Here is a 13,193-nt window from a genome sequence, read left to right on the forward strand (position 1 = left end):
TTTTAGGAATTTCCATGACGTAATATTCAGTAGACCCGAACGGTTTCTACATGATGTTTGACCAGGCGAACAACCGTCTGTAACAGTATATAAGGTAAAATCACACCCAGAAGAGGGCATACAAAAGAGAAAAAATGTTTACCCGAGCAGAAGGATGTTTTACCGGAATTTTTTGTATGTTGATTATATGTTGTTTCCACGTGTATTGCACGTTTCCATCTGTTGAAAAGTAACACGTGTTTTCCACGTAAATTAAACGTGTTGAAGTTCTTTCGTTCATTTGGGCAATTTTTAATCTGTGTTAGGTAAAACTACCTCCCAAGGATGGTATAAACAGAAAGAATTCTCCACTCAAGTGGATTGGTGTCAACCACGCTCCTCCGCATTTTTTAGGATATAAGTTAGATTATGTGTTTTTGTAGGTGTCTTTACACGTTTTTATTACGTTATGTAAAAAGGAAAATTCATGACATTTTTTAGTCGCAAATTAATGTGATCTTTTAACGATAGTTCTTAGTGTAAATTTAAGTGGTCTCGCTTACTGATATTAAACAATTACTTACTAAGGTTTGATACGGTAGCCACTTTAACAAGTCGAAATTCTGCCACTAAAAATGACTAGAATGAAACCGCCAACCAAGCATAAGCTCCGGTTTAAGTGACGTAAAAATGGCGAAAAGAAGATGATAGAAAGCAAATTAAGTGATGGATTTTTTGTCAGCTGGTTGGCTTAGGGGTTAAGGTTAGGGCTAGAAAGTAGTCATTTCATTGACGCGGGTTCGATTCCCACCACTGCTATTGCTCTTTTTCTTCTGTAATTACCAAATAAAGGTCAAAACAAGCATTAACTCTCCGAATGAGTGCTAGAAGGGTCACAATTGGACAGTAGCCTCTTACAACAATATGTGTTATACAAATGTGTTAAATAAATACAAATGTGTTAAATTATTGATTTCAGATGCGGTACGCGGAAATTAGGTAGAATGTAAGTGTAAAAACACGTAAAATCCACCACCAAATATACGTGTAATACACGTGAAATAGTGTCGACACTTATACGTGTATCATACGTGAAAATTAACCTATAATACACGACCCAAGGAACGTAGAATCTACGTGTCAGATACGAGGAAATTAGGTGTAATGCGGGTGTGAAACACGTAAAATCCACCACCAAATATACGTGTAATACACGTGAAATAGTGTCGACACATATGCGTGTATTATACGTGAAAATTAACGTACAATACACGACCCAAGGAATGTAGAATCTACGTGTCAGATACGAGGAAATTAGGTGTAATGCGGGTGTAAAACACGTAAAATCCACCACCAAATATACGTGGAAAACACGTGTATTAGTGTTGTCAGATACGAGGAAATTAGGTGTAATGCGGGCGTAAAACACGTAAAATCCACCACCAAATATACGTGTAATACACGTGAAATAGTGTCGACACATATGCGTGTATTATACGTGAAAATTAATGTATAATACACGACCTAAGGTATGTAGAATCTACGTGCAATACACGTGAAATTTCTAGCTGGGTAATTAACCTCATTTTAGGGTATAACCCCTAAAATTCACAAAATTAACATCATAAGGTATAAAACCAAGTGTCTCTTGTGTATATTTCAAAACGCCTGCAAATATTTTGGAAAATCAACGAAGCATGTAAGATATAATATCTACACAGCATAACATTTGCTTATTAGGTTAAAATTTATCACTATGAAAATATATATTGTACGCAGGGGTGGATTGGCGACTAATCATTAGCCTACTGGGAATTCGAGAACGTTCCCGGTTGGCCGGTCAGAGGGTCACTGTCCTGTTTTATGTACAAAAGAAAATTTTATTTGAAATATAATAGTCGTAGCGCTATATCCTTATTCTTTGTTTGAATAACACTGACAATGATTGAAGTTACAAATCGAAGCTTGCTATACAAATACGTACAATGTCTAACTTTATAGCCTACATCCAGTGGCGTACGCAGGGAGGGGGGGCACTGGGCCATGCCCCCCCCCCCCCCCCCCCCTTAAAAATGCTTTAGTAGTTAACGACGTAGATTAAGGCATTTAATATGTTTTGCATTGCTCTGTCAAAGCAATTACTGTAACAATGTTGTTTTATAGACTAAGCCAATACGAAATACATGGCCCAATCCACCTACCCCACCCCAGGTAGGCTATGCCAATGTAGCATAGTGTTCTGTAAGCCTATTATAGTGATCAGTGAGAAAGAAATGGATCAAGTCTAAACTAAAACCGTTACTGGGATATCATGAAGACGTCTGGGATATCAATGTCCAGTGGCATAGCCAAGAGGGGGGGGGGTCGGGCCTTGGGGGTTACCGCGTGTGACGTCACGATATTGAGAATGATGCTTTCAGTCTCTTTATGCTTGGGAATGATGCTTTCAGTCTAAAAAAAAAATAGCCTAATTTTAAACAAAACTGCATTAAAAGAGCGAGTTTTGCCAATACCAAACATTCAAACATCTCAGCCAGGAATTAACAACAAGAAAACATAGATACTTAGCTTTATTTCCGAAAAATGCCGAAGAAAACATGATCTTATCCTTTTGCTATGCCACCTGACAGCACCATTTTACAGGAATATTCATACCCACATTTTTGTTGAAAATGCTCTCAGAATGCACCAAATTCAAAGTAATTTTTCAAAATTTTCTGGGGGCCCCCAGACTCCCCGCCGCTGGGTGTCGTCTTAAGCGAAAACGCCGTCGGGCTTCGCCCGCCGGTCGTCAAAAACCCCCCTTTCAAAATTCCTGGCTACGCTACTCTCAATGGCCCCTCCCTTGAGAAAATCCTGCGTACGCCACTGCCTACATCATATTACCGGTGAAAGACTTTTTCTGAAATGAAATAAATTGTTTGTGAAACGAGCATTTTTATGCTAAATCTATTTTGATAGAAGTGGACTTTTATTATTTTTAAATTCCCGGGCTAATTCAATTTGCTAATCCGCCCCTGATTGTACGTAGGCCTACCTACATTTAAGTTTCTCTCAGACTAAACACTGAACAGAAACCAATCACACTATGTGCTGGTCTCATTTAAACAACTGAGAGGACTTCTTGAATAACATGTGATTTGTGCTGAAAGGAATGGAAAAATTGCTGCTACAAAATAACGAAACCTGGAACGGCGTGCGAAAGAAACGTTAAATTATACACTAGTAGAACGAAAAGATGCACATTGAACTATTTAAAAACGTATGCCCTGTTCATCAAGTCAAAGGGCTTCTTGAAAAAGCATGCCTCCTGCATAATCTCTCTCGGGTAGGCTATGCATCATTGGCCCCGGTTTGCAGCCATATGAAAAGATCAATCCTAACACTTTGTTCTATGTGGTTTCGTGAGTTCTGGTGGTAACCGTAATATTAATACAAGTTCAAATCATAGCCTACTCTATCCCCATGTTTACAAAAATAAAGGTAAAAAGTTGCTTATGTAGGCTATAGCCTACAGTTTATTTATGCTTGAGGTGGAGAAAGGCAAAAACATCTATTCATTAAGGGTCTGCAGGTTCGTCGTCAGAAAAGTCGCATTCATCCGCTTCTGTTGCTTAATCATCTGATTCTGTTCCGTCTTGGTCCAAACCCTTCTCACTTTGCAAAACGTTGTCCAGCGTGGACGGAACTGGATCTCCGTGAAACCAAACCAGTGAATTTACCATCTTCCAAACGCTAGCCGCTTTCAACTGGTTTCTGGAAAAAGTTTCCATTTTCAGCAGCATGATTCCAAATGCCGCAAATGTAATTCGCTCTGAGTATTTTCTGATGGAGCACAGTTTTGCACGGGGGAAAGTTGCTTCCATCTGAACCTTTCAGTCGTCGCAATGGATTGGAACCTTTCGGTTTGTATGTCTCAATGAATTTTTTAAATCGTAATTCATTAACGCAATGACCACTTTTACATCCATACATCTGGCACACAATTTTTTCAATGCCTTTTTCATTGTTTTCATCAAGATTTTTCAAATATCCCAAAGCAGCAAAGGCATGTTGAGCATGCATATTTTTCTCCAATATATTAAGGGGTCGAGCCTTCCCTTTACCCGAAAAAGCAGCTGTATGATCACAGCCTGTAAAGCAATGAAAACCGGGAAGCGACCGAAGCATGTCTGGAGATAAAGTACTACCAAGCTGTGATACATCAATATATCTCAGAGTTTTGTTTGCCTTTACACCAACTTCCATCCGTATGTTACGTCTTTTGTACAAACGACAAATTTCCCAACAATATAATCAGAACATTCGTGTCATTAGAGCAGACTACCACATTTTTCACATCTTGGCATGCGGTGACGATGTGGTACATTAGGCGCGTATCTGCTTCTTCGTGGTAGCATAACAAGGACTCCTCTTCACCACACAACATTTTTCGCCATCTTTTCGATAAACATAACATTTTTCATCAAGTGTAGCATAAAAGAACCTTAAGTCGAGGAAGCTGGAATACTCATCTGATTTTCAAGAAATAACAAGAAAATGCACCAATGCTTGCTTGAAGTTGTCATTCCTCATTGCGGCTGCAAAATTAGCAGGTCGTTTTATGGCCTCTCCTTCGATGACGTATTGCTGATCGCGGAAGCCATGAAATGCTCGGCGATCTCGCTCGGCATCTTTCGTGGACGGCGATACAGTTCTATCGAAAACAATGTGTATTGTTTTCCCACTGTGTCTGCACAATTTCTTCAAAGTCGTCTTTGCAACACCTCCGAACGTCATCGGCAAATCTCCAAGAGTGTGAAGAAGAAACATACCATCGATTTCAAGAGCCTTCAAAAGCATTGACGTTTGGGTTGATTTCATCGTTGCATCCATATGGCACAAAGACAGTGGTACTGGTGTGAGGGGGTAAGACAGCATCAATTCCACGTCTACCTTGCGATCTACTGCTAAACATAAGTTAGAAGCCTTCATATCAAATTGCGTTCTATTCTCAACTGAGAAAATTTGCCTTCGCGGGTTATGCTTTTCACAACGGCAGCTTCAGAAGCAAAGTTGCAGATTTTGTTTCTACGTGTTGGCTTGTTGAAGGTGCTAGCGTCCTGGTGGCATTGACTTATAAATTTGTTTCTATCCTCAGTTCCTTTTTGAAAAACATTCAAAAGAAAATTTGAAGTGGCAGGAGCGACTGCTTTTCCTGTGCTAATATTGAATAGAAAGGATACATCGAAGCTTGCACTAAATCGATTAACTGTACTGCTTATTTTTTTGCTTTAGTTTATCCAAATGTCTGCGGTCTCTATCGATGCTTGAAGGACGAAGGTCAAATGATGCTTCCTCTGCTGATGTCATCCCCAGATCTTCATAGAAGTTGTGAAAGATCGATCGGCGCATAAAGTAGGTAAGTGCCCATCTCTGTCTGGCAACAATTGAATTGGTGAAAGACGAAATCCCAGTGAGTCAATTGGCGGATTCTGCATTGATTGTTTGCTCCGAAGTTTGATCAACAGCACATCCGCAGAAGTTTATCTGAGTTTATTTTACGGACAAGATGCCTTGTTCTAGGGACTACCTTGTTCAAACAGATCACTTATTCTTGAGTGAGTTGCTTCCATTTTTAGCATGTTATCCTGCAGTCGCAAAATCCATCTTGCACAATTTGGTTGGTTGAAAATGAAGAACACGCTTGACATCTCTCCTATGCAGTGCACAAACAACTGATGATTTGCAGAATGAATACTCCGAGCAAAGAGGAGGTACGTCTTGACAAGTTTTAAGTATCCATACCAGTACTGGGCAGTCTTGCCATTTTCTCCTGTTTCGGTTTTTCTTGAAAATTCTTGGTAGGAACTCAAAAAGTCTTTAACATCGTCATCCAAAAAGCCAATCGTTGACTGGGATGGACGAATACATAAACGACGTAGTTCTTCGTCCAGATTTTCAGGAGCAGGGCATTGTAACAAGAATTGATTAAAATGCAAGATTTCTAATGCTGTTCCGAAAAGAACGTGTATTCGTTTCCACCTATTGTAATGAGTACCACGCAGAAATCCGTTAAGGGATCCTTCGGCAAGAATACCAGCTTCTGTTAGGATGTATGGACCACCTGAACCATCCAAGTACTTACCCATAGCTTTAAAGAACGCCATGCAAATGTGGAAACCCCCCAGTAATATGAACAAGCGGTCACATTGCTCTTGCTCTTGAATGGTGAGGGCATGTTTTGCAATGGCCAGATCGTATGTAACACACAGGTACTCTTGCTACCATATGTACGTATGCTACTGTAGGCTACACTACAGTCTTCAACCGGTGAAATATTAAATTATAGTTGCTTATTAAGGAATTATGACTTTCGCACCCGGTATCAGTCTTTGTGCTAGGAAAAATCCTCAGGTGAAGCAAAAAAAATTTTGACGTTTTGCAAACACTTGGTTCCATCCAAATAGGCTACAACCTTGAATTTGGGGTTGTATATCCTAAAATGCGGTTAAGCCCCACCTTGGAGCCACAAGAAAAGTTTTTTTCGAACTCGGTGGAACGCGTCCCAACTGATGAAAGAAGTTCCATCTTTGCACCTTATCATGTTATTTTTACGTATTTTGTCCCAGCTTTGGGGCTCCTTATTCGGGAATGCCCCACCTGGGGCGACCAAATTTTAATGTTCTGAAATCCCGTAAGTGAGGTACTATCACCTACACTTGGTTTCATCCATGTACCTTATGATGTTAATTTTGTGAATTTTAGGGGTTATACCCCCAAAATAAGATTAAGACCCACCTTGGGGCCATAAGAAAAGTTGTTTTGAACTCAGTGGAACATGCCCTAACTGATGATACAAGTTCCATCTTTGTACCTTATCATGTTATTTTTACGCATTTTGCCCCAACTTTGGGGGCCCCTTTTTCGGGAATGCCCCACCTGGGGCGACCAAATTTTAATGTTCTGAAATCCGTAAGTGAGGTACTATCACCTACACTTGGTTTTATCCATGTACCTTATGATGTTAATTTTGTGAATTTTAGGGGTTATACCCCCAAAATGAGTTTAAGCCCCAGCTTGGGGCCTTTTGTTTCGTACTCAGTGGAACATGCCCCAACTGATGAAATAAGTTCCATATCTTTGTACCTTATGATATTATTTTTACGTATTTTGCCCCAATTTTGGGGGCCCCTTATTCGGGAATGCCCCACCTGGGGCACCCAGATCGACTTGTTCCAAAGTTTACAAGTGAAAGCATAAACTCTGGCGTAGGTTTTGTTCTTGAACCTTATGATGTTTTTTTGACCCCCAAAATGGGTTTTTCACCGGGCCGTAGCCCCCAAACGCCCCAGCAGTGTAACCTCGGATGTGGGTTTCTGAACATCCCACAGTGGGGCAAGGTTGATAAAACACTCAAACCTTTTGTACCTTATGATGTTACAAAAGCGTCACGGGCTGCCGGACTAGAGATCAGGTAATCAAGATAAAAGTTTTTCTGTATTTTTCCACTCTTATGACGAGCGGTTCCGGAGATACGGCCAAATTTCGAGATTTTGAGGCCCAAAAATTTCAAACCTCGTGGACCACCTCAATATGACGACATAATTGAAAAAAATTTGGGGTGTAAACTTTTTTTCCCAAATACCACCAGATGGGATCCCTGCATGGCTTACTATATTATGTAATATAGTAAGCCATGGATCCCTGGCATTTTGAATTTAAAAAAATGGTGAAAAAATGAAACACCCTAATGTTTAAATTTGCGATTTGTTAACGTGATAGCGAGAAACGTGGTCAGCAAAGTTGGTACTTTAACGTCGTTTTAATGTTGTGAAATGTTGATAAAAGCAAGAACCCAATGTCTTGAGCAGGGAAGTGAAAGCAACAAGTTGGAGGTTGAATGAGAAGTGAAACCGACCTCGTGACAAGTTTGTGTAACAAAATGTCAGCAAAATCAGCATTTTTACGTTGATTCAACGTCGTCTGCAAAATTGATTTGCTGACTGAGATACGATTAGCAAGATCAACATAAATCTACAAAAGAGTGACACAAAAAGATGTCAGATTGCGTGTTTTTCCGCCTTCAGTTCTCACTTACGTGTGGTCAAGTTCGGAACAAACTTCCTGCTTTCCAAGAAACGAACCATTCTCGAATAAGTTCCTTATGGATTCCATGGAGTAAACACATACCGCTGACATCGACATGTCGCTCCAATCCCTGAGGGTGCAAGTCAGTGAATTAAAATGCTGCGTCAGTCACCGAGCTATTTCTACAAACGCGTATGAAACGTTTATTTTGATGGAGGCGACGCTGTCATGATGCAGAATTCTATTGGTTGCGTTATGACACGTCAGCGAGTGATTGGTAAAAAATGCGTTGCCCACAAACAAGATGCCAGGTTTCCGGCATGCAAACAATGTACAACGTAGTTAGACATTAAAACGACGTCTTCTTTTACGAGAACACTCACCATGGGGTGGTGAACGTGGCAAAGATCACGTCGATTTCTCGGCCGTCCAGCCCGGAAACACGGGTCACGTCGGAAACAGAAGTGAGATTATCGAAGGTAAAGCTGGGTCCTCGAGCAGAGCCAGGGAGGGCACACTTCAGTCGGGCTTTCAGGAAAGTCGTCCAGCGGAATCTCAGCACTGTCTTGCCCCCTTGATCGTCTTTGCAGATCTGAGCCACTCGGGCGTATGTGGTCTGAACAGAAGAAAACGCTTCAGTTTCGCACATAGGTACCATAGATAAAAACAATGGCAGAAGTAATGCATGCAACGCAAAGTTTGCTTTTTTACGTTGTTTGAAGTGATCGAGATTTTACACATCGCATAATGTGATAAAAAAGCATCACTTTCGCTGTTCAAAACACCTTAGCAGTACCTATAAAAACTGTTTAACTTATGAGATTCTACTGCTCATAAGAGTGATCGAAAACGCAACACAATTGCTGGTTGTAAAAAGGTGAACACCAGTTAATTACAGAGTGCATAGATCGGATTGAACAAAAATTGCTCTTTCCACATCACTTCGACGTCCCTAGACGTAGAAACTATGTAAAAAGGGCAAGTTTTGGGAATGTTTTCTTACTTGTTGAGAAGTGCCAGCCTCAGTGGGGGTGGAGGTTTCGTGGAAAAACAAATAAATTTTTCCATCGTCGGAATCAACCATTTTGATGAAGGTGGGATCTGCAATGATAACAAGAGGGTGTTGTTGTATTGTCAATGACCTATTGAGCCAAGCCATGCAAACAAAAACTTAACATAACACAATCCACATGAAAGCAACCGCAAGTTGACTTGGTTAAGAAAATAGCGGAAGAGTTTATTTTGAAAAGTTGAGATTTTTATAAAAGCATAATCACAACGTGTAATATCAACTAAACTTTATTTCAAAGAATCAAGACATCAAAAACGAAAAAGAAAACAACTGAAGCATACCATTGAACCAGTTCTCGACACTGTAGATGTATGGATTGTTTCTCCTCATGAGCACCGGCTTCTTCCCCGTGAAGTCGTACATGACGGCGGAAAAAAGCTGGAAACCGTTTGCTGCAATAAAAACAAATTTAACTTTCAAACAGTGCACTTCACAAGTATTGAAGCTTATTGTCTAACGTCTGTAGACGTTGAATCAATGAAATAAAAAGCTGATTTGCAAGCTCGGTACAAAGTTAGTGCCAAGGTGCAAACGCTAAACTTAACAGGAGACGAAAATCGATTTTCTTCCGGGTGGTCTCTCCCACGGCGAGATGTTAGATAAGCAGATGATTTAAATTCAACTAAAGCCGGCTGCAGCAGTTACTTGTTGAAGTTAACTTAGCAGACAAAATAAATCCAAAATTACACGCGAAAAGTTGCAACGATTAAACCTAGCAATAAAAGAGAATGATTTCCCAATCGTCATGTCAATATGGAATAAAAATAATCTTTAAATAACACAGAAAATTATCAAATTGCTGACTCCAAAGAACAACTCACAAGTCTCAGTGTATAGATGAGCGCTTGAAGTGGTCGGGTTATACGGGGACTCGCACAGCCTACTGCATGCCATCTCATCATCATATTGCGAGTTGAATTTATAGTGACTTGGGTCAGTGGAGGAAAAATTCTCTCTCTATTAAAGACAGCGTAAAATAAGTAAGCAAATGATATTTGCTCACTGGCCAAGGTCGTTGCAGCTTCAAAGACAGTTTGCTCGGTAAACAAGAAATATTATGAGATTTTAAACTGCGTTTGGTTACATCCGACCATTTGATCCACACTGACAAAACATATCGACATAGTCCAGAGCCACAAGTAGATGGAACTTTTCTTTGCACTATTGTCATGTGCGAATAAATGTTGTCGCCATTTGATTGACATTGAAAGTGTTGCAAGTGAAAAGAATAGTTTTGCAGTTTCGTTTTCTCACCGAGTAATGTCGACACCGGGGGGCGTAAGAGTTAGTGCCGCAAACGTACAATCGATTGTCCTCCATTAGTTCCACGACGCGAATGAAGTTGTGGCACTCGTACTAAAAACATAATGTTCAGTTGGCTTTGGAACCAAATGAATGCCGTGTCGATACAGCGTGAATGGAGCTTTCTCCACTAAATGAAAGATGAGATTTACAAGAAGAACAATTTAAAAAAAGGCTTGGCATCTTAGCGATCGTCAAATTTTTGTTAGATGTCATTAAATTATTTATTGCAGAACCAAATAATCGTATTCGGTATTTCCACTGAAACTTACCTTCTGTCTTCCTATTGCTAGGCATGCTGTTGCTGAATCCATCCCGGAAGCCCATTGCATACGTTCCACGTATCTGATATGACCTTTGGTGAAAGTTGTATTGATCATGTAGACAAAGTCACTGCAAAACATATAACAAAATGAAGGGTGGTGAATTTTATATGTGAGAATTCATCAAGGTCATTTGAAAGCGCAAGTACAATACATCCAGGCGCGAATCTAAGAGTTTTTTTTTGGGGGTCGGGCCAGAAAATTTGAAAATCAATTAAAAAGAAAGAAAAAGCTAAACATATATGAACAATAATACTACGACATATACGATATGCTATAAAATAGACATTAAAACAACCATTTTCATCAATTGTGATGCTGAAGGACTAATATCAGTTGTTTAGAAGCATATCAAACCATTTGATGCGGAAACATACAATTTCTACAATTTTTCACAAAATTTCGGGGGGGGCCCGGGCCCCCCCATAAATCCGCGCCTGAATACATCGGTAGGTTGTTCAGTACAGCTGCCATTGCAATTGGCATATGCGCAGTGTAGTTGTTTTTGAGAAAAGGACGTTATTACAGTTGAATAGGTTATGACGCCGCAATTATTTTTGCAGCAGTGGGAATTCGCAATTTTCTTACTTTTACGTCAACTACGTAGAATTATCGTCAGATATCGAAACAAATCTTCTGGACAATTGCTCGACGACTGGTTGCAGTCGACAAACTCCAGGTTTGTTTGCAAATTAGGCCATGAATCAGACCCTTTGAAAATAGCAATGACATTTGACACTATGTGTAGCCTCGCTGGCAAGATTCAAGACAAATTGCCCATGAACATGGCCGATGAAGAGACCAAGTAAACTTTGAACGACAATTTAACAAATGATTAAAGGACACAAAAATAAAAACGTATGTTTAGTTTAATCCAGGGGTGTGCAACCTTTATTACAAGAGGGCCAGATATGAATAACTGGGTGAAACCGCGGGCCGCACATTTATTTAACATATGATTTCTAGTAGTTGCAGGCACAAAAAAGTAGTTTTTTTGTTATTCATGTTATTCTTATGATGGCGTTATTAGGGGTTTCCTTGCAGAAATAATAAGTTAAGACGCATAAATTTCTAAAGAAAACTGCTATTTAAAATTTATTGTCACACCTACTTCAAACGAGTTCAGTGAGAAGTTTGCAGCTGGCTTCTTTTCCCGACGGCTTTTTCCAAATTTACTTTAACAGAAGTGCTCGCGATTCGAAGTCCATTTTCCAAGTGTTCGTCTGTCAGAACCGATTGATAGGGAGATTTCATGACTTCTATTTTAGAAAAAAATTGTTCGCACAAATACGTTGAACCAAAAAGAACCATTTTTGAAGCCATGAGTTTTTTCAAATGTGGAAAGTCATCTTGGTTAAGATGTTTTCGGTAACAATCGCCAAGATTCATTTCTACATACTTTGCTTTCAAAACCGTTTTCTCTTGAAGATCGATCAGTTCAAGTTGGATATCAGCTGGTGCTTTGTCAATGTCTGTGTTGAATGGAGAAGAGAATATACAAACAAATGTTCACGAGATTTGAAGTCCTTGAAACGAGCCAAAAATTCATACAACAATTTTTCAAGTTGGTCTGCAAATTCAGTTTTGTTCTCAGGATGCATTCCATAGTTTCTCAAAGTTGGAAAGTGGAAAAGATTATCTGTCTGTATGTGAGCTTTCCAAAGTCGTAATTTGTTCATAAAGCCTTTTATGTGACCATACATTTTTACGTTCCAAATGATTAAATACAATGGATTTGCGGTGGCCGGTGGGAGATTTCTAAAATGGTTAACAGAAGGTGCTAAATCTACAGTACAATAATCCACTCCACAATGAATTGTTCACACGTAGGCCTACCAGACTAAACAAAATTATAAACACGTTTCACGGGCCGCGCACAATTCAAAATTGGCACATTTTCGCGAGCCGCACAATTTTTCTTTGCGGGCCGCACGTTGCACACCTCTGGTTTAATCTAAGCTTTTGGGAGCAACAAAAGATTGCGCTTGTCCTTATGACCTTAGCACGGATAACTTCGGTTTAAGAAAATATATCGTTTAGCAAACAAACCCTGAGAAGTAGAATTTATAGTGCTAATGTAGTAAGAAAAGAATAAAAACAATAAAACCATATGCGCTGAGAAGTTTTATGCATTTTTTTTACTACAATTTAGAATTAGAAATACCAACATCAAGCATAGAATTAGTTTCTAAATTTATCAAATTGTTTCCTGCTTACTCTCAACGTTTTGACTTTTCACAAACGTTCTATGAAACGCAGAGAAAATGTATTCTCCTTTTCAAGCTATTTCTTGGTTTATTCTAATAAGTTACAATAACAGTTGACTGCCGATATGCATACCGATGTCTAAAGCGTAGTTATTGTATATTATAAATACCAGGATCATGTTGAACAAACAGCACAATAAAATGTCAGACAATTCAACCAGATCCAATAGCATAGTGGCG

At 39.5% G+C, this 13,193-nt stretch overlaps 1 protein-coding gene across 8 annotated transcripts in view; it reads right to left on the bottom strand.

Annotated features, from left to right (window-relative positions):
* Positions 1 to 13,193, bottom strand: part of LOC145775610 (semaphorin-6A-like) — an 83,037-nt gene that overhangs the window by 38,825 nt on the left and 31,019 nt on the right. For 6 of the 8 annotated variants that reach the window (XM_082586927.1, XM_082586926.1, XM_082586932.1 and 3 more), the window contains 7 exons: positions 10,696 to 10,816; positions 10,376 to 10,477; positions 9,943 to 10,078; positions 9,403 to 9,513; positions 9,053 to 9,150; positions 8,433 to 8,665; positions 8,060 to 8,179 (listed from right to left, as the gene is read on the bottom strand). In XM_082586927.1, the coding sequence (XP_082443053.1) occupies positions 8,060 to 8,179; positions 8,433 to 8,665; positions 9,053 to 9,150; positions 9,403 to 9,513; positions 9,943 to 10,078; positions 10,376 to 10,477; positions 10,696 to 10,816 (921 nt within the window). Of the gene's footprint in view, positions 1 to 8,059; positions 8,180 to 8,432; positions 8,666 to 9,052; positions 9,151 to 9,402; positions 9,514 to 9,942; positions 10,079 to 10,375; positions 10,478 to 10,695; positions 10,817 to 11,857; positions 12,006 to 13,193 lie in introns of all 8 variants that reach the window. The other 2 variants (XM_082586933.1, XM_082586931.1) reach the window with 2 other exon arrangements.

This window comes from Aplidium turbinatum, chromosome 8 (assembly GCF_918807975.1).
Source record: "Aplidium turbinatum chromosome 8, kaAplTurb1.1, whole genome shotgun sequence".
Classification (NCBI taxonomy): Eukaryota; Metazoa; Chordata; class Ascidiacea; order Aplousobranchia; family Polyclinidae; genus Aplidium; species Aplidium turbinatum.